The sequence below is a fragment of the Xyrauchen texanus genome, chromosome 26 (assembly GCF_025860055.1).
Source record: "Xyrauchen texanus isolate HMW12.3.18 chromosome 26, RBS_HiC_50CHRs, whole genome shotgun sequence".
Classification (NCBI taxonomy): domain Eukaryota; kingdom Metazoa; phylum Chordata; class Actinopteri; order Cypriniformes; family Catostomidae; genus Xyrauchen; species Xyrauchen texanus.
This window is the reverse complement of record NC_068301.1, coordinates 27010131-27032866: the sequence shown is the minus strand read 5'-3', so window position 1 is coordinate 27032866 and position 22736 is coordinate 27010131. Positions and strand designations below refer to the sequence as shown.

At 37.9% G+C, this 22736-nt stretch overlaps 1 protein-coding gene across 1 annotated transcript; it reads left to right on the top strand.

Annotated features, from left to right (window-relative positions):
- The first annotated feature begins 3832 nt into the window (after positions 1-3832).
- On the top strand, positions 3833-13877 carry LOC127619909 (homeobox protein MOX-2-like). The gene is made up of 3 exons (XM_052092940.1): positions 3833-4667; positions 7994-8166; positions 13047-13877. Exons 1-3 carry the CDS (start codon positions 4178-4180, stop codon positions 13266-13268), a joined length of 885 nt encoding a protein of 294 aa, XP_051948900.1. The 5' UTR covers positions 3833-4177; the 3' UTR covers positions 13269-13877.
- The last annotated feature ends 8859 nt before the right edge of the window (positions 13878-22736 follow it).

Below are 22736 nucleotides of genomic sequence, written 5' to 3'. Positions count from 1 at the left end.
AGCTACATTTGGTTACACCAAAAATAAAATTTTAAGGATTATATCAGGTACAAATAGCTCCTTATGGTAACAACTGCAGGGTACCAATTGTTACATTGTGGGTTGTGGACATGTGTAGTAGCTTAATTGTTTAAACTGATGGAATTACAATTCTCCCTATGTTACAAAATTTCCTGGTCTCCCCTACCTGTAAAAACAACACAAATAAAAATCCCCTAAAGCATGGCCACTCTGTTTTAATGATCATCTGCCTCTGGTAAGTCTGATTGACACAGGCAGGTTAAAGAGGCCTCTTCAAAATTCAACAAAATCTAATAAGTATAGCCTGTCAGACAAGCACTATTTTGTGTCATACACACTTTATACAATTGGCCACCAGGTAAGAGGATTTTACCTGCAGAAAATCCCTTGTCCTCTGGGACCTGTCAAATTAGCAGGGGCTATTACATGGGCTTAAGACACATCAAGAGGCAGAGAAAGAGAGAAGTAAGTGAGAAGACTTGCATAACCGCTCAGAGGCCTGGGGCAACGGCATGGCGCGGGGTCTGAGGCAAAAACTGAAACCATATGAACATTAATACACACCCAGAGGCTCTGCTCAGTGATTACTTTACATAACGACTAATTGGACTAATTTGTTAAATACACACTGTATTTGCTTTTGAAGCTTAATACAGGACCACTGGACATAGAAGTCACTCCAAACGGAGGCAGAGAGCCACAGTAACACCCACATCGTATTTTGGTGGTCTGCTAAAGTAATTTCCAGTCAAAATGAACCTAATTTCCTCTCTGGGTTTAGGCTCGTGTTCACATTTGGTTCAACAAAGTCATCTATATAGTGTGCAATGTAACGGATGGCACGGATGAGAATTACAGTGGTCAAAAATACATATTTGTCTGTTATGTAAAATGGGTTTGCTGTAGATAAGTGCATTTGGGAAAGTCTACTTTTTAAAAACTATTTTTTTATTCAGCCTTTAGAACTTCACCCATCATAAAGGACATTGTTTAATTACAAGCAAAAGTAGGTTGTGGACACAATAAAACTGGGATATAAAGTAGTATTTTTATCCACTGAAGGATTTCAAACATTCTTATTCTTAATTAAATGTAAAGCAAAGTAATCATGGAGAAAAGTTGCAAAAAAAAAAAAAAAGTAACTAAAGAATTCTAAAATTACATTGTGGTGAGTACATGACAAAAAAATGGATCCACCACAAGACTACATTTTATTTGAGTTAATTTGACATTAAAAGGAAATTAAAGCAAGCAAAGCATTTTTAACTGTAATGTTTTTACAAGCAACATTTATTATTTTCAACAAGTTTCCATCACATTAGAAATGAGTTTTTCTATAATCTCTGCATTCTGGTTGAAAAAATATAAATATATAAATATAATTAAAACTGTGGGAAAAAAAACCCCACTTAATTGTTCTGAATAAGCTTCATTTTGCGGTGTGAAAACTGAACAAAAGTCAATAAAATTGTTTGTGCTTTCAATAACATATTCATTAAAATAAAATGTTCTTCTAGCACTGTGATCTTAGATCATTAAATGAGCTTTCACGTTTAACTCAAAACCGTAGATATTTTGTGAAAACAAAAAAGGCTCTTTCAAACATTTTCTGTTTCATAGAGAATTCAGCGAGACATACAGTACATGGTTTTCCATAAAAAAATAATATGCATAGGAGTGAACAGCATCTGTCTTCTCAAGTCTATTTTTTAAGCAACCAACCAAACCAAAAGAGTAACAGTCCAATGTTGTTAGACAGATTTATTGAAATCTGCATCTCGCTTTATGCCACCAAAAAGTCCAGCATGTCTTTTGAATTAGTTATAGACTTTGGTATACACATTTCAAAGTGTTTCAGTGTAGAATATAGTAAGTAAGTAAAAGTTTATTTATATAGCACCTTTCACAGGTATAAGGCCACAAAGTGCTTCACAATTAAAACATTTATATCATAAAATACACACAATAAAAGCATATACAGTACATGATCATATCAACCCACAAGCAGCTAGTTAAAAGCCTGAACAAATAAATGGGTCTTTAGTCTGCATTTGAAGGCATCAACAGAGTCAAGAGAGCGCATAGACGGTGGGAGGTCGTTCCACAACCTAGAGGCAACAGCCTGAAAAGATCGGTCCCCTCTAGTACGATAGCGAGTGCGTGGAACCATCAACAGGTTCTGATCCACAGACCTCAAAGCACGCACAGGAGTATAACGCTGAATCAAGTCACTAATATAGGGAGGTGCCTGACCATGCAAAGCTCTGAAAACTAAAACCAAAATTTTAAAATGTATCCTATAAGACACTGGTAGCCAGTGAAGTTCTTTTAGGATAGGGGATATATGAGACCTCCTATTTGTACGTGTTAAAATTCTGGCTGCAGAGTTTTGCAGTAATTGCAGTCGAGAGAGCTCCTTCTGGTTTAGGCATGAAAATAAACTATTGCAATAGTCTAAACGCGAAGACACAAAGGCATGAATGATAAGCTCCAAATCATTTTGTGAAACCATATTTCTAAGTTTCGAAATTTTCCTTAATTGAAAGAAGCAGTTTCTCGTCAGCTGCTTGCAGTGATGCACTAATGACATGTCTTTGTCCATGATAACTCCCAAATTTCTAAGTCTTGGCTTAGCAGACTGGCCTAGATCACCCAAGTATTGTTTAATCCCAGGGATTGCAACCTCCGGGGCAATGATCAGTGTTTCTGTTTTGTCTGCATTTAGCTGCAGGGAGTTATCACATAGCCATTTTTTTATTTCCACAAGACAAAGGAGCAAGGAGTTTAACTTACAGATATCTGACGGCTTAAAGCAGCAGTAAAGTTGGATATAATCAGCAAACAAGTGAAAAGAAACATCACTGAACCTTTGTATGATCTTTCCCAACGGGATCAAATACAACAAAAATAAAACAGGACCCAGTACGGAGCCTTGAGGCACTCCACAGAGCAAGGCCGCAGACTCAGACCTAATTTGGTTAGCTGTAACTACGCCCAGATAAATATGAAGTGAACCACTGCAGAACTGACCCTGACAGCCCTACTTGGTCCCTTAATCTTTTCAGCAAAACCTGGTGGTCGACGGTATCAAAGGCTGAGGACAGATCCAAGAGAACCAGAACAGTGTGTTTTCCAGAATCAGCAGACATCATAATGTCATTTGACACTTTCAGTAAAGTATAGACTTTAAAAGCTATAAGTAAGAAACTATTATTAGTAGTTGCTGTAATGTATTTAATGTTATGAAGAACAAAGACATCAACTGCTTGAATTTTTTAGTAATGCAAAGCCAGTTTGTCCCATGCAAACAGGGTGCTTTCCAGGAGAATCATCCTCTTAACACAGTAAATTCCAGGAATTAGAAGATAATTCTGACAACCTAGATAATTTTCAGTTACCTTAGTTTGAAGAAAGATAGACACACAATGCAATTTGAGTTGCAGTCACCCAAAAACCCTGCACCCCTATCCCCTTCCCCACCCCATGCAACCCCTCCGGTCCAGTCCACATTTACACTTTAACTGCAACTCATTTCTTAGAAAAAAGGTTTGGTGGGGTCCGATCGCCCAGATTCAAAATAAAGTACCCCCGTTTTCATGAGCTCGGAACTACAGTACTTGGCAGGCCTCAGAATTATTGTACCTCGCTTTTCTGGTGGAAGATCACATGCATGTCTATAGTGACCCAACCTCCCTCTCATGTTACGCCCTATATATAACATTCATTCCTCTAGAAACTCTGTTCAACCCCCCACCCCCCCCAATTCTCCCTCTCCTCTTCTCCAGAAGCACGGTATCCACTCGGGCCCAGACTGCTCTGTCTGTCCCTCTCCCTCTCTCTATCGCTCTCTCTCTCTCTCTCTCTCTCTCCTGTCTGTCACCCGAGCTTCCTCTTGCAGGCTGTGTGTATTTACCCTCTCTCTCCGCCTGGCAACGGGGCTGCATGCTCAGGATTACCAGAGGCTTTGCCTTTCATCGCCGGCCGCTCCTTCTTCCTTTTGCCGCTGACTCGTGGACTACTGTAGCCACGGGTGAGAAGGCCTGTGGAAGATCCTTGTGATTTTGCATTTTTTTGGCTTCCCTCGTTTCCCGAGAATTCCCTCTCTCCACTTCTTTTGGAGAGATCTGGAGTTGTGTGGTTCTGTAGACACTGAGAAATGGATCACTCTCTGTTCGGATGTCTGCGGAGCCCGCACGCCCCAGCCCAAGCCTTGCACCCAGCATTCACCCAGTCTTCCCTGGCTTTGCACGGCCGCTCAGACCACGTCTCCTATCCTGACCTCCCAGGATCCTCGCCACCTTGCGGTTACCCAGGGGATGAGGTCAGCTTTGGAGGAGCTCATCACAGAGTGCACCCTACTCCACAGCATCCACATCACTCACAGCATCAACCCTCCTGGCACATCTCACAGATGCCTTCGATTGGTGGTGACTACCATGGCCTTTGCCTGCCGCACCCCGAGGCCACTGCAGCCGAACTGTGCAGCTCAGGAGGAGCAGGTTCCCAGGGCCTGTGCACTGGTAACTCAACGCTAGCTGGTAGTGACCCCTCTGGGGTGTCATGTGTACCAGGAGAATTTGGGAGACAGACAATGTCACCTGTTGAGCCAGAGCAACGGAATAGCAAAATAAAGAGTGACAGTTCAGGTAAGCAGTTCACAGATTTCTCCATCTCATCCAGTATGAAACAGTTTGATCTGTAATTCTCTTACTTTAAGTTTGAAGGCAATAATGAACAGTTTAATTAGAAAAGACATATCAAATTAATTTATTTAAATACAAATAAGTCAAGTGTGTGTTATGACTGGATAATGGACTATTGTCTATTAGATTATATAGGAGCAGATTATATCAAAGTCTTTAACTTTGGTCAGTAATATGGCATTTGATTTAGAGATCATTTATTAATAAAAAATCATCTATCTTTGTAATATTTGTTGTATTACAAGGATGGGAAATGTATTCTATTTAGTGTAGACTTTGCTTGTGCTGGCTTTGGAATTGAGAGTAGTTTAGTTTTTAGTTTTGCATCAAAACTTTGCAGTTTGAGGCACACTGCCAAAAACATTTCATTTTGTTAATTTAGTCAAATAAATATTAATGAAAAATACATACATCAAATCACATGTTTGATGCAACTTTAAACAGAACAATTTATTTTTCTGTATTTAGAAGCAGTTCAAAGAACACTCTGCCTATGTATTCTGAAATATAAATGAATGTATTTAATATAATCATTTTATACATTATTTAAAATAATAAAAAATATAAATTACTTAAATTATTGAAAAAGATTTAAACTCTTTAAAAAGAAAATATATATATATATATATATATATATATATATATATATATATATATATATATATATATATATATATATATGGATATATATTAAATAAAGGAATTATTAAAAAATATTTAAAATGAAAATTAATGGAAATAAAATAAATAATTTTGGAATTTATGAAAATGTATCTATATCAAGAAATGTATATAACAAAGATACTATATGTAGTAAATTATATTGAGTTATTTTCTTCAGTATTTATACATACAGTACTCTAATGCAATTCCACTGCCTGGAGTTAGAATTGACATACATCAAACTGATAGCAGAGAATGAAAATTAAGAACACAGTGTCATTACCTTTTACACATTTGATTTTCCAAAGTTAATTCACACGCACGCATGCACGCACGCACACACACACACACACACACACACACACACAGTTCTGATCAGTCCATGAACTACCTAGAAGAGCATGCAACATTTAAAAATAAATCAAACTGTGGTCCAGTTCTATTAACACAGTCAAAAACAGCTCGATATTTTTTTCGTTTTTCAGAGGGAAAGCTTTTAAAATGAGAATGCATTATTGGTAAATTAAATAAAAAGGATATGTGTTCAAAAGAATGCTGAATGAGCTGTACACCACAGTAGTGATTTAATGAGAGGGCATGGTGTTGTGGGGGTGCCCTGTATCTTTCTTTCATCAGTCTCAGAGGTGTAAGTCACTGTGGCATTTACCCTAAGGGTCTTTAATAGCCCACAGGTGAAGCCTGCTGTTAAATGTTCGCACTGCCCACAGCTGCGCTTTTGATATCCCTAAACACATACGCACCATTTATGGCTGGTGAAAACAGTCAGAGCTGCAGCTGGACAATTTTTATAAAATGTGCTCTTTAAATTTCACGAACAATAGAACATGTTGACCTACAGTCTTTAACAACAGAGCTATAGAAAAAAAGTAACCTATTTGTTTTCCACAAACAGAGTTGAGACCTTGCCATCAAGAAACATTCATTGTCATCTTTAAAGAACTTTAAATAAGTTTACACATTTTTAGATTGAACACCCAACAGACACTATTTTTTACAGATTACTATGATTCACATTTGCAGTAGTAGTGCAAATTAATCTGATTACAATTTTAAGATTTGTTTTGGTGTATTTAGTCATGTCATGCAGGGAGCGTATATGTTGTAGATTTTTTTTATCCAGGTGCCTATAATTTATTACATGGTGGCAGACTGATGGATAGGCCCAGTGCTGGTAAAAATTTCCAGAGGGCTTATGTTGGCACTTGATGTGCCTTTATTTCAAATCTAATTTCCTCCTTCATCTGTTGGCAGTTATCAAAGGCAGTGTGCTTTACATTTAGAGCCACATCATGTGATGAGATGTTGTAATGATAAACTGTACAGATTATAGATTATTTAGGAAAGTGACATTGGATATAAAATAGAGCTTTATGGTTCATTATCTTGTGTAATGTAAAAACCTTGAATTTCTAGAGCATTTGTATTTCCATGCAACTTTCAACCCAGCCAAAAATTGAATGGCAAAGCAAAAACATTTTTATGGAAACACATTTTCCTTTTTTTTTACATTTTCTCTCTTTTTTATTTCTTTTAACAAATTGTAATGAATTGTAATGAATGTTCCCCATCTGGTCTCACCTACATAGGTGATCAATGTCTTGTATTACACTGTTCATCAAAACATTCACATAAAAGCCCCAAATTGTGTGAAAGTGTGAAAGTTAGTGTAATATCAGAGAAGATAAAAGCCTATTAGTGATATAAAAAAAAAAAACGCATCCTTACTGCATGTTAGATTATAAATGTCCTTATAGATTCCAACCAAATCTAACCTATATCAAAATATACTATAAAGTATAACAAGAAACTTTTTTGGTATTTACTTTTAAGTAACCCTACTAATCATATTTCAAAAATGCCAAATTTCATGCAAACTCTACAAAATATATGTCCAATTAATTATTTGCTCTTGAATCTACACACTTTGCAGACTGATATATCTATTTGGTTCCATTTTTGCTTTTGAGGAAGTGGTGCCTATTTTGCACCATGTTCCTTTGTTATAACTTATTTTTAGGAAAACTAATAAATGAAGGGATTAGTGATTTTACTGTATGCAAACTCACCAAATGTTAACAGATTAAATTAACCTAGTAATGACATACAGTATTATGTCTTTGTATATTGCTATAACTATAACATATTTTATAATAAGCGTCAACCAGCCATTGCATACAGTTGCATTTAATTATTTTTTAGAGCAATGAGTAATATTCCTTGAGAAATCTTAATTTATTCTGTAAACAGAGGAGTGTGTGGAAAATAGAAAGTAAATTGATCTGATTGTTGGAGAGTGTGAACGAAGCCCTGTTGATTCAGGCCAGATTTGAGTGCACACGTTCTCTGGCCTGGCCCTTCTCTGCCTGCTTAAAACACCAGAGCCATATCGCCATAATAAAGGGTGATTGGCAGTCCAAATTGTTCTGCTTTAAAAAAAAAAAAATCGTTTATTTTATTTCAGGGCCCTGCAGTTTATCACACCATCTTATTTTTTCACCCCTTTTGCTTTCTGCTCAAGGTTTTTTCTATTTTCTTTTTTTATGTCCATTTACAGCGGCTGGAAAGTGATCTGTTTTTCATTTCAGAATCCCAGGATGTTAGCTATAAGTCAGACGTGAGCAGTAAACCAAGAAAGGAGCGCACGGCGTTCACCAAGGAACAGATTCGGGAACTGGAATCAGAGTTCGCTCACCACAACTATCTGACACGCCTTAGACGTTACGAAATCGCTGTCAACCTTGACCTCACAGAAAGACAAGTACGTTCGATGTTTAGCCTGTTTTCACATATTACTGACATAACATTGGCTTTTAAAAGTTTTTATTTATTTTTTTAATGGGTAGCATACATTTTTTCTTTACATATAGACAGGGGCGTAGATTTGGCTTAAACATTGGGGGGTTGCAGTCTGAAGCATTTACATATTTCCATTTATCATGGTATAAATATTGGGGAGGGTTTTACTTGTTTTGATTATTGGGGCTTACCTCCCCCCATTCCCAATGGAATCTGCACCCCTGCATATAGGCTTACTACACTTAAAGTATAAAGTGATAAGTGCATGACTACACATTAGTCATTCTTAACAAATTGAAAATATGCCATCATTTTCTGATATTAATAACAAAAAGTGTGAGCTATGTAAAAATGAAGAGGTCCATTAGAAATGAGCGACATTACCCAGGGTGTGCTGAGTGACTCCAGCCAGGTCTTCTAAGCAAACAAATTGGCCCGGTTGCTAGGGAGGATAGAGTCACATGGGGTAACCTCCTCGTGGTCATGCTTAGGGGTTCTTGCTCTCAATGGGGCGCGTGGTAAGTTGTGCGTGGATCGCAGAGAGCAGCATGAGCCTCCACAGGCTGTGAGTCTCCGCGGTGTCATGCACAATGAGCCACGTGATAAGATGCGTGGATTGACGGTCTCAGAAGCGGAGGAAACTGAGAGTTGTCCTCCGCCACCCGGATTGAGGTGAGTAACCACACCACCACGAGGATCTACTAAGTAGTGGGAATTGGGCATTCCAAATTGGGAGAAAAGGGGATAAAATTAAAAAGAACAGAATGTTGGTCAAGACATTATTCTTTTCCAATGTAATGCAGATTTGGGATACTCAGGACTGTTTGCATTTTTAATGTGTGTAATTGTGTGTGTACTGATTTTTATTATATTATATCTCAGATATTTCATCTTTTACTCCAAACAATGGTCAAATAGCATCTGTATTGACAATTTGTTCTGTCTACTACATAACTAAACTTATATATGGATAGTTGAATCTTTAATAGTTTTGGGAAGTTGTAATATCCTGCGATGTGATATGATATAATCCATCTAATGTGATTTTACATTGCTTTTTGCTAATTCATTTATAATTATTATGAAGTCAATTCTTTTGACCTCAGCACCTAAAATATAAACTTTTTCCATATGTACTCATATAAATTTAACCTAGAATTTTGATGATAAAAAGCTCACAGACATGTTAAGCATGAACTACCAACACAAACCTTCAATAAGAGATGGTAAATGGCATATATCACTTGCTAAAGATATTTCAAACTGGACAATAGTGACGTTGACTGCTCCTTATTAAACTTTTAAAACAGGGCAGGAAAATGTTTCCTTGATATCTGTGTTTTAATACACACGCTGATTGCGATACATTATTCAAAGTGGCCTTCGGATCTAACACACCCATTCATGAGAATTCCATTCCAGCTTCATTGTCTTCACCGAAAAAGAAGCCCTGTTTAAGGAACTCACCTAGGATTTGCATTTTTCTGTTTCAATCCCCTTTTACCTTCCTACTCCTCCACACAGTTGCTTCCTATCCAAAGACTCTAAGCACAGATCCAATAAATCTGTGGCCGTGGGTTGACCTCAGATCTTAAACAGCAAAATGTGAACATCGGCCCTGATGTCTCAGTTGTACTGTACTCATCTTGAATGCAGCTATTTATGAAAATACATGTACACTACTTTTTAAAAGTTTGGACACACAAAATGTGATATTTACACAATGGGAATTATGTTGTGAAGAAAAAAAAAACAGATTGCAAAAAATGTTTTTAGCTGCTTTAAAAAATAGCCATCCTTTGCCTAGAGTACAGCTCTGCATGCTCTGGGCATTCTCTCAAACAACTTCATGCTAGCTTTTTTCCATGCTAATCAGTATTTACAAAGTTCTCATGTATATAATTGATGCATATATATGACCTGCTTTTATCCCACTATTCAGTCCAATGAACTGTAATTTAATTATTATTATTATTATTATTATTATTATTATTATTATTATTATTATTATTATTATGTTGAAATTAAATATCTAGGTAAATTAGTATGAAGGCACAATTTATATTAGTGAACAAAAAAATGTCAGGCATTAAAGCATAATTAAAGGATATCCTGATACCAGTTTTTATTTATTTTTTTTTTAAGTACGAGTACCGATACTTTGTTTTTAGCATCAAAATGGTGTTTAAAAAAATTAATTCATTAAAAATGTAATCAAATAAAATATTTAACAAATTAATGGGTTTATACAGAACCGCACAGCACAATCCAAAATACAACATTGGAGTATTTTTTTCAAATAAAGTGTAGCATAACAGAGCATCACAGAGGTGAGATATTGTAATACAAATACTATTGATTTAGAATAATAATAATAATATATTATTATTTCTAGTATTACAGTGAATATTACATACCTATACAGTAGTAATATGTTTTTGTTGTACTTTCCCTTAATTAAACTGAGCTTTTATTTAGAAATGTTTCTGTGTTAGTAGCTTCGCAGTCCAGAAAAGCCAGTCACTACGTGACTCAAAGTGATTATAAAACCACAAAAGGCTGCTATTAAATTAAATAAATATGTAGTCTGAATGTGCCTTGCGCTACAATGTGAATTAGTGCACTGTTAGCTGCTACAAACAGAGCACTCGATACTCATGATGGTGTTTTCTGTGTATGAGCCAAGGAGCTCTAAAAGATAGGAGGACTTTATGTCATCACAACACCGGCTCCACACAATCACAAACACTCACATTTAATGCGCTGCACATGAAAACGATATAGTTATCTCATTAAATCGCAGCTTTTGCTGTTAAATAATCACACTAAGACATGTTGTGCAATTAGTGCACTAAATGTTTGCGTAAAGACATTCATACGACAGATGGTATCGGTTTTTGGTATCGGAGCATTTTGACGAGAGCGAGTACAAGTATATGAGCATGGAATCGGACATGATTCTGGTACCAGTATTGCTTTTCGAGACATCCCTTGTTTTAAGAGAAGCATATATTCATTTAAGTGTGTCTAATCTTTTGACTGGTATATAAAAATGTATAATTTTTAGTTACCACATTTCCATTAAAACTTAATTGTATTATTTCTCCAAAGAACTGCTCCAAAGATCTCTTCTTACACTTAATCTGACTGAATTATTTGTCATGTAATGTAATCTTCATACTCATTTCAGTGCTCACTTTAAAATACCTGCACTGCACTTCCTAAAATAAACTTCTCAGCCTGTAATAGCCCCCTATCAAGCCCTCTTAGATGGGGGGAGGCTGTCGCCACACGGTCCAGATCTGTTTGACCCGTTTTAGGTATCGGTATAATCATCACTGCCGAGACGCAAATACAGAGCAAAGTGTCGAGTCAGGAATGGAAGACAGGAATATGGCCCAATGGACAGCCAGGAGTTTTGCATCAGCACATAACTTACCAGGTGGAAATAGCCTGGAGAGCCAATGCAAGTTCCCAACGGAGCCAGTCATACACACAAATAATGGATACAAGTGCATAGATCCACTGTGACTTTGAGGAAATTCAAAGATTAAAAGCAGAAAGTAAGAATCCTTTCACTCTTACCCACAAAGCACATGAAATGAGGTGTTTTGCTTGGTTTATATACACGGTGAGCATATGTGGGACTGAGTGCTGTGTTGGCTGAAGTTTGTTATAGAAAGCTGTAAATCTGTCTCTCATCCAATCTGATACATGCACATATATGCACAGTGTGCAGGGTATTCTGATACAGAGGGCATAATGGTGGTTTTAGAGCGGGGGTCTACATGCCAAAACAACTCTTTCTGGAAAGTGCCATAACACACACCCTAACACACATTCCCACAAAGTGGCGTTGAGTTTCCCTGATGCAGATCTTGGAGGCTTGTATTGCTAGGAGACGTAAAAAGTATATAAACATTGTGTGTAGTTGGCTACTGTATGCTTTTAATAGCTTTGCCAAATTGCAGTCTCCTAATGAGCAAACAACTCTTATTTACTTATTTCATTTCTTTTGGTTGATATGTGGGGTATTAAGAGTTTTCTACCTTAAGGAGCTATTTCTACTTGATCTTACCCTTAAAGATTGTTGTGCAGGTGTAACTTCATTTATGCAGGTCGATTTAGTGATATTCTAATAATGTGATTACTAACTATCTAACTAATTGCCTGACTTCAGACAAATAAAAAGTTAAATATTTTCAGGTTAACATTTTTTGGTTAACCCATTTAATCCCACCAATTACATTTGTGACCGAAATCAAGTTTAAAATTTGTAGGATCTAAAAAGAGATCGTATTGTACATACAACTGCCAAATTTGGTAGATATAATGTTTAAAGGGTATATTATTGATTTATTAATAAGATTACACTTATGGCTCAATAAAATCATGGTCACAGGAAAGGTAAACATGTAAGTGGTCACAAATTTGACCAATGGGAAAACATAGAGCCTCATTTTTGAACAGGTAACTGATTGTTGACTCCCAGTATACAATTGCAGATTTCAAAGTATTGTTACAATTAATAAAACAAAATAAAAATAAAAGAAATATGCACTTAGCCTTGGGTTGCCATTTCCTTTTTGCCTGAAATTGCTTGTTAGTAAAAATGTTTAATTATGTTACTTTATTGTTTGTTGTTTTTTATTGGGCCAATGTGTAAAATGCATGCTCACTAAAAATTGCAAGAAGAAACATAAAATAATTTCATTTTATATTTGTACAAATATATCTTATTAAAGGTAATTTAGTCACATTTTAGAAGTACACTAGACAGCTTCAAAGTAGACATACACTAAAAGACACAAACATCTTTAACAGTATCTCTCTTTCGCACAGGTAAAAGTATGGTTCCAGAATAGAAGGATGAAGTGGAAACGAGTGAAGGGAGGGCAGCAGGGGGCCGCTGCACGGGAAAAAGAACTGGTGAACGTAAAGAAAGGAACTCTCTTGCCCTCTGAGTTCTCCCCAATAGTGGGACTACACCATCCACTTGGTTCTCCCAGCAATGAGGATGACAGTCATGACAGTGACCAGAGCTCGGAGCATGCACATTTATGATGATCGGAATCCAGCGGAATACATCAAACCTGCCAATTTCCTCAGGAATCAAATTTGTTGATACTCTAAAGGCCATTAACAACATGTCCTGTGCTCAGTTTTGTTATTTCATTTTAAGTGGTTTTGGGTTTGTAGTTGGTCTGTGTAACAGATGCTCAGAGGTTTACACACAAGAACTCAGCCCTAATGGTACCTAACTTTGTTTAAATAAAAAGCCAAAGGGGTTTAAAGATGGACACACTTTACAATATGTAGAAAACAGGAGGGACAAAAGAGATATTACATTTTAACTTAGGTGTCTTTAATCTTGAAACTTGTAAATAAATTTAAGTTTGAATGTTGTAAGCATTCCACATGAGTGCGTTGGAGAGGATTTTTGCACTGTTTTAATTCTTGCCTTAATTGATTGTTACTGTATTTACACAGATTTTGATAACAATAAAATTGATTGCAGAACATGGATAATCTGTGGCAGCACATAATATGTTTTATTCCCGCCCATATGTAAAGAATCAAAGGACCCCATTAATAACAAATGCAGCACAATTGATGTTTAAAGCAACATTCAGAGTTCAATACAAGTAAAGCTCAATCAACAGCATTTGTGGATTACCAACATTTATTTGGATTTGTCCAACCTTTATATATATATATATATATATATATATATATATATATATATATATATATATATATATATATATATATATATATATAAAAGCCAAGATCTTAAACCCTTTAATCCTGGCAATTTTGTAGTTCATCACAAAAACATCGATTTAAACTTTACACCTTAAATCAAACACAAGAAAATGATTAGCTTTACGTAAAACCCTCCGAAAATTCACTTCCATTTGAAATGTCTCACAGTAACCTCGATTTTATCTGTTTTGTATTTTTTTATAAAAGGAGGGATGGGTCAGAATTACTCATCAAAATTATGCCAAAAATACTGTTGATTGATCTTAACTTGTATGAAACCCAGAACATTCATTTACTGTATTAAATTGAAACACTCAGATCAACATGAGTTGTTTGTGCATGTTTTTTTTTGTTGTATTTTTTTTCAATATGTTGTGTACTTGATCGGCACATATGTTTGGGTTGTTAGTGAAATGGATTGGAAATTATATATGCAATGTTTTGAAAGTCATTTTAAATGAAAACGATGACAGATTATTGCAGTGGGGAAATATTACAGAGATCCTTTCACTTGCCTTGCTTTGGGCTTGCATCTATAGACTACCAATAATTTCATGATCACTGAAAGAGTTTATAGTAATAAAAGCTGGCTATATATAATTTTACATGTAATTATTCTGGTGTTCCATTGTAATACCATAGTAATTATGGCATATTTATGAATACAACACTACAAACATTGATATTTTCTTGTCGTTTCAACCCTTGTAAATAAAAAAATGCAAACTTGTATATAACTTGCTTTATATATTGCACAAAAAGCAGTGGTAAAAATAATTCGAAAGCCCCTTTTAATCAAAATTTAATCAAACAATGAAGAGAATTATGTGATGTAAATGTTATGGAAAGCCATGTTGGAAAACTAATATTATGATTTGGCCTTTCTGTGAAGACCACGTGAGTGAGCATTCTAATTTCTGGAGTGGCACTTTATGGAGTTGGCCAACATTTCAAACGTCTTTGCTCATATGAGAGCAGCTGGTGATTCGATAGCTGCAGAAGTTTGGATTCATTTGATTTGTGGCTTCACCTTTCCCCCTGACACACAGGAAAACCCAGGCTTGGATTTGTTTTCAATTGTGGTCAAAGCCAGCCATGCATTTTCCCTCTGTGGAAGACGTTTTGAATAGCCATCCGATTTAGATGTTTATGTATAATATACTGTGATCAAAGTGAGACGAAGAACGATCCCATTGGGGTAACAATTCGTGGCTTAAAGAAATGAATGGAAGATATATTTATTACCCTGCAAACCCAGCCAAACACCCAGCTGCACTGATCATAGCCATGTCTAAACTATGCATGATGAATGTGGCCCATCAGAGGCAGAACCAAACAGACAAATAAATAAAAACATGAGCAAATAAACACAAATCAAGGCAAACATGACTTGGGTATGAAAAATACACCGCAGATCACAAACAAAGTAGAGCATAGATACAAATAGGTAAACATCCAAGTCTTTTTAAATACTTGGTGTGACAAGGAGGGCTTGGCCGGGCCATAAGAATGGAGGCCTGGCCCTGAATTACCCCAATCAACCGGGAGAGGGATAAAGAGGAGAAAGAGATGCCAGTGAGGTAGAGAGAAAGAGAGATGCATGCAGCCGACGAATGTGTGCATTCTGCATTGGGCCGGTAGGCCAGCAGTGTGAATGACACACGGAGCTGTGTGTGTGTGTGTGTGTGTGTGTGTGTGTGTTGTGTGTCAGCGAGTGTGTAAGCTATTTTATGTTGCGTCCACGTGAAAGTGTGTCCAATTAAAGTCTTCCGTGAACTATTTACCCGGCTCCCTCTTCCTCCTTCATAGGGAAGGCAGAGCTCTGCCACACTTGAGTTTCTTTTTCCCATAGTCGTGGAAATAAAAACAAAAATAAAACTTTCATACTACTGTATTTTTGTTGATGTGTAAAGAGGAACTTAAAGCAGAAAGATTTTTACTTCTTGAATGTGACAAACAAACGTTAACCAGGGGTGTGTCTCCTGTACAACAACGTAACTCACTGCTTAACCACCATAGCACAATGCATCGTTGGAGACATTAACTAGCTAGTCATGACCTGAAACCATAGTAACTTTGTTTCACATCCATTGTTCTAACAACGTTGGTTCAACAACGTAGAGCTGTCATTAATGAAGTTACTCAGTGGGTGGAGTAATAACTCCTATAGATATTAAATTATAAAATCTCATTTACACGTACACCAGAAAGCTGTTGAATGCAGGAAAGCTGCTGAAGACATGTAAATGGGAAAGATACATTGTGAAGCAATAAATGTAACAGATCCCTTTACCTCAGACTTTGGGGTTCCCCAAAAACATATGAGCACATATGCACATGCATACTCTTCAACAACATTTAAATGCAGCTTATGAGTTAACATAGACACATAAAAGCTGTGTTCTCTGACAGAAACTGTGTGTGATAAAGCGCTTTCTCTTAACAGCCTTTAATTCCTTAAAAAGCATGCATTCATGTATATGTGACGTTTCACTTTCTGCAGAACCCTGGAATAAACTGTTTTTTAAATGCATGTAAACGTGGTCAAAGTGTTGACAGAATGAAAGATATAGAAGCCTCAGTGAAGTCAAATTATGTCCACACAGCCAACTAACAATGAACTATGTTTCTAACCACAAGTAAATATCCGTAGTTCCAACCACACAAATTTAAGACGCAGTTTGCAAATGTTCTTTGAAACTTCGGTTTCGGAAAACACTAAATCGTTGAACTATGTTGCTAACGATGGAAATTGTAACAATAATTGTCTAAAGGTGCTTTAGGGAAATGCACCCCAATATAATTGTGTTGAAGCAATAAGCTTCAGGCACAAATGGGAGAATTCAATAAGAATGAACTAAGCCAGCTGATAGCATGTTTATTTGCACATGCTGTCTACATTGTATTAGCACACGATTCACTAAGAGAATTATACAAATCAGGTAACAGGTCAAACACACACCAACATTTTGTGCTGAATATAATTTTCACAGCACAATTCTCGACTTATGGATCAGATCTTAGTGCTATGATCAACAGAAAATAAATATCTCTTTTCAATTAAACTCTGTTTACCGGCTTTTGCAAGCAAATAGTTCTGATTTTTGTAAATAAAGCTCAATCTATAAAATATAATAAGCCTAATTCACATGGTAAGCAGGCATGTTTGAAAAGAATGGAAGTATTTAAGACTTCATTTAAATGCTCTATTTCAGCTCTGTTAAATAGTAATGAAAGATGCTGGTTTATGTGCATGCAAAAGTGTCGCAAATGTTTAGTGAATTTGTCGGCACTTGAAGTTTATTTGCACAGAGTGCAAGATTCTTTTATATTGTGTTCCAGTAGCTTCTAAGCATCTAGTAACTTACATTTCTTGCAATGCAAGAGGAAGATAAAAAAAACTTTGTTTTGGAATACCTCTGGCCCACATTACTTTTTGATCCTGAATGAACCTTGACCCCACAGGGAACAACTTTCCTTTAGCAGGAAGGGTAATGCTGTCATTTCTCCATGCCATGCCAAGAACAACATAACCAACTAAAGTCTTTTCCACACAGGGTCTGAGTGTCTGCTTAGCCTCCTTCCAAAAAACGATTTAGGATCATTTTCAGTGCAACTCTAGGTGTTGACAGATGATGTTCACTGAGGTACTATACCCCAAATACCATGTGACTGTTTTTATTTTCCTTTCCTTTTCTGATGGCTAAATGTGCCCAAGTGAATGTGTGCACAAATGCTGACTTTCCTTTGTCTTTCATTGAAGACAAAGGGAATGGTTACACAGGTAATGAAACATTGGCATTATTATAGAGACTCAAACTCTATAATGACTACAAATATACATTAATTGAATTTGTAACATTCTCTAAATGGTTTGGGTCAAGGTCAGGTCATGATGCATCTGGGACACATTAAAAATTTAAATCTGTGAAAAATAAGCAACTGTTACATGTTTATTAAATTAATTACAAATAATTTGCAATTAAGGTACCATAAAAGGACCACAATCTTTTTATTATATGTCAATTTTTTATTTAATTTTAGAATATACGGATTACAAACTTTTGAAAATTACTAAAATGTAAGTTTGGATTCACTCAGAGTTTATAATTTATACCAGTTTTAAGGATTATAGTAAACTCATCAAAACTATTAAATTACACAAATGGAGGTCTGGGAATTATATAGTGACTAACGAATTCTAATTATCTTATCTTATTTAACTTTACATTTATTAACTTCAACATTATTCAAGTTTATCTTATTTATCTTGATAATTTATGTGAATGTCTGTTTTTATTTTGCATGCATTTAAGTAATTTTTTAAATGGATAACATTTATTTTTCTTTATGTTTTTATCTTTATCTGTATTTTCTAGCTGCTTATGTTGCTAAGCAAAATAAATACTTTAAACTAATCAACACTTTTAACTTTTTAACTTATCAAAACTAGCTTAGTTCATTTCTTAGGTTATCTATAAATATAAACTTCTTCTAAAAATGTCTTTATTAAGAAAGTAATACTTAGGCACAATTTATATTTGTCTAAAATAAATTCTATTTGTAGATAATTTCAGCGTTCTAGGTTTAATATCTAAGGTTTTTAAGATAATAAGAGATATAAATTAAATCAACTGGTCCACTGATAAAGTTATGTTTTTTTGTTGTTGCAACAAAACAGTCACAATTTAGACTCACTAAAAGAACCTCTGCATTAAGTGTGCATGCTTGAGGGATGAGCGTCCACGCGACAGTGTTTATCAGCCGGGTGCAGTTTCAATCTCTTCCCCTTAGATCGGGACATTTGCAAAACTCATAGAAGATGCACTGACTGCACAGAAAAATGCCAGTTTCGGAGTTAGAAGTTATTTACGTGACCTGCTTCTGTATTATTTGAACTTTAATAAAGCTATAACACATTAAATATAACTGCATTTAAGATTTAATGCCAGGGTGTTTCCTTTAAAGAGCTCTGGTTCCGCTTATTCCACAATGAGAGCACTTCTGAATTTACTTGGTTTTTAGTATAATTCCCTCATCCTTGGGATCTACATCACCTGAAGCTGTTTGGAAAGTTTAGAGTGCATCTGGACTGTGAGCTGTAATTTTTCCTCTCTTCAGTCTTGTGCGTGCTGCAGTGCTGCTCTCGTGCGCCATCATTACATTTTAATGTGATCTCATGTTACGTTACATGAGATCAAATGACTATTCCACAATGAAAATTTTTGGTCAACAATTTTTTAATTCGACGTTGTCAATAATGTCGACAAAACGTTTCAGCCCTAATGTACATACTTATTTTAGAAAAGCAATTGGACTGGTGTCCTTTAGCAAGTTACCATAGTTATTGGACAGTGATTACTGATGTAACTTTCTTCATTTTCTTGCCATATTGATAAACATGATTTTATTATACTCACATTTTTTTTTGTTCTGTTTTCATGTCGAATTTAACGTGAAGATTTTGGCTAGATTGTAAAGTGGTGCTGTAGTAATTGGAAATTTAAATTGTCATGGTATTTGAATGACCTGATCTGTAAAAATTCAAATTAATTTTTTACAGTCTTGCTTAATGTGTATGTCTTTTTCTTGTTTGTATGATGTTCTGTACTGACTAAAGATCAGCGCAGAATTCACCAGGCTTGTGTCGGTGGAACTCAGCAGGTCCTTTATATGGGTTTTGACAACCATCTCCCAAAGCTGCTTCCCTTATATCGGTCAAAGCGCTATGCAGATATGACATAAATGACTGCCATACTGGTAGAATGTAAGTGAAATTATATTAAGAGTACTTATTTCATAATTTCCTTCTTTGCGAAGTCTTCTGTCCTCCAGAATATGTACAGTATATCCAAAGTTTGTTTTCTGTAGATCAATAAAGCAACTTCTAATGTCAATACCTTTCTTTTTTTTTGGTAGGGTAGATGCATCGAATCAAAGGAAGATGGTTGCAGTACTACAGGGCCTGCTATGGTACATGCAGGAGAATCAATCTCAGTTCATGAAGATCTGCATGATATGTTGACTGTAGGGAGTGGTGTTGGATGCAGTTCAGATAATGGCTGTGCCAGTATTGATAATAACATTATTGAAAATAATAACTATTTGTATGTGTGACATGTTGGTGTTCTTCTGTCTGTGTGGACACTTTCTTGCGAACATGATGACTCAAGGAATGCATGCCATTCTACAAAATTAGTTCAAACTACATTGCCACAATAACTGTTAAAAATAATTTGGGTATACATTTTTTATACAGGTATAAAAGGACATTAGATCTCTTCGGAGAAGAACGGTAGATGGTTCAAGGTGAGTTAAGCGATTTCCATCCCTTACCTCTGCTGGATCCTTATGGCGCATTACACCGGCTTTCTCCCCTCTCTGCACGGGTGCACTGCAGAGATTGCCCCTGGGCACTTCAGCAGATAATTTAGAGTGTATTCTAAAATAGTTTTTTACCTCCTAAAAGAGTATATTCTAAAAGAGCTGCACACATTGGAACATCTTTTTCAAAACGCATTTTTTTAAAGATGTCTTTCCGATTGTGTGTTATTCCTTGTTGCGGTCGATACCTCTCGCCCTCTGACAGCCATGATCACTGTCTCTTGTGCATGGGCGGCACCCTACCCGAGACAGCTTTTGTGGATGCATCATGCCCTCACTGCGAGGACATGATCATGGCAACGTTGCGGTTGCGGCTCACTTTCGCAAGAAGCAAGCCACCCCAGTGGCTCCCTGCCTCGGTCCTTCTACCTACTGGTTTGAGGCCAGCACAGCGAGCACTGGGGTGATTTGGGGACCACAATGGGACCACCTCTGCCGGTTAAAATCCCAGTGGACCTCCCATTCCCTGGCACACTCGTTTGCTCTGGTTAGTCATTCGGATGATTGGGCCGCCTCATCGCAGAGCAAATTCGACCTCCCATTCAGTGCCCGTGAAGGCAATGGGCTCTCAAGCGCAGAACCGCAGAGTGGGCTCATCCTGTCTGACACGGAAACCTCCACTGGGCTTCCCCCCTCGGATGTGGTCACTCAGTCACGGGTGGATGCTGACCTCGGGCTCACAGTCACGCCCCGCCCCAGTGCCTTTCGTACCGGAAGTGAACGAGGAGCTGACGAGTTCGTAGGAGGCACCTTTCACTGCCCGGTCCAGATCTCTCGGCCCCCCGCTCTCACTACCCTCGATGGCGGAGCGGCCAGGGGTTACTCGGCGATGCCCCCAGTGGATAAGGCGCCCAAAGCTCCCATCCAAGGCCTGTAGGCTCACGTATTCCCTGACGGCTATATCCTAAGCACGCCATGGCTCTCCTTCAAATCCATCAAGACAAGGCACTGAAAGAACTGCACAAGGTTAGTTCTGCCCCGGGATTGATGCAGGACCTGCAGTCGGCGACCATTCTTGCCCTCTAAGCAAAGAAGGTCACGGCATGGTTTCTTGGGCGGACGATGTCCACACTGTTGGCCCAGGAGCACCCCAATCTCCCAGGCTGGCCTTTTCGGTGACACCGCCGAGAACTTTGCTCAGCAGATCTCGACAGTGAAGCAGCAGACAGAAACCATCCTGTCCAGAAAGCGGTGTGGCTCAAGACCCCACACTCTGTCTGCTCGTCGCCAAAGGCATCTTAACATGAAGATTCCTGTGACCCTGCCCCGGCATCGAGCCCCCCAAAGAAAGCAGACGCCACCCGTCTCACGGCCGGCTGCCTCGACCAATCCGCCAGTGAGTATCAGGAGTCAGGTAAGTGCTTTGATGTCTCTCGAATCATCGCAGGGCTCAAACCTCGTCAATGTGGTCTCCCTGGCTCCGCCGCAATGCCCCACCCTTCTGTACGTTCGACAAAAATTTTCCGTCCGACTTGACTATGCGATTCAGTTCGCCAGGCATCGACACAGGTTTGCCGCCGTCCACTTCACCACGGTGAAGGGCTAGAACTCTGCCACCTTGCGTGCGGAAATCCACCCTTCTAAGGAAGCATGCGATAGAGCCTGTCCCTCCAGCCGAAATGAAGAGCGGATTCTACAGCCCCTACTTCATTGAACTGAAAAAAGGCGGTGAGTTGAGGTAAATATTGGACTGAGTTCTGAAACGGGCCTTACATAGACTCCCGTTCAAGATGTTGATGCTAAGGCACATTCTAGTGAGCATCCAACATCAAGATTGGTTCGCGGTGGTAGACCTGAATGATGCGTACTTTCATGTCTCGATTCTACCTCTATACAGACCCTTCCTTACAGCGGTTTGCATTTGAGGGTCGGGTGTAGTAGTACAAACTCCTCCCTTTCGGCCTGTCCCTGACCCCTCGTGTCTTCACGAAGGTTGCAGAGGCTGCCCTTGCCCCGTTAAGGGAAGTGGGCGCCCACATTCTCAACTACCTCGACGACTGGCTAATCCTAGCTCTATCTCAGGAGGTGTTGTGTGCACACAGGGACCTGGTGCTCGCACACCTCAGCCGGCTAGGGCTTGGGGTCAACTGAGGAAAGAGCAAGCTCCTCTCGGTTCAGAGCATCTATTCTCTCAGTCTGGAATTGGACTCAGTCTTGATGACGGCGCGCCTCATGAACATGCGTGCCCAGTCGGTGCTGACCTGCCTGAAGATGTTCAGACAGAAGACTGCGGTCCCACTGAAACTATTTCAGAGTCTCCTGGGGCATATGGCATCATCGGCAGTGGCCACACCGTCTGGGTCAACTTGAGTCCCGAGATGGGCATGGCACCAAGGCACACATCGCATGGAGACCTCAGTGGCCTACCACCTGCCGTGTTAG

Excerpts from the sequence above, each read along its gene's own strand:
- LOC127619909 (XM_052092940.1), top strand. The coding sequence starts at position 4,178 with ATGGATCACTCTCTGTTCGGATGTCTGCGGAGCCCGCACGCCCCAGCC. Across the intron at positions 4,668-7,993 it reads AATAAAGAGTGACAGTTCAG|AATCCCAGGATGTTAGCTAT; the intron begins GTAAGCAGTTCA and ends TTTTCATTTCAG. Across the intron at positions 8,167-13,046 it reads TTGACCTCACAGAAAGACAA|GTAAAAGTATGGTTCCAGAA; the intron begins GTACGTTCGATG and ends TCTTTCGCACAG.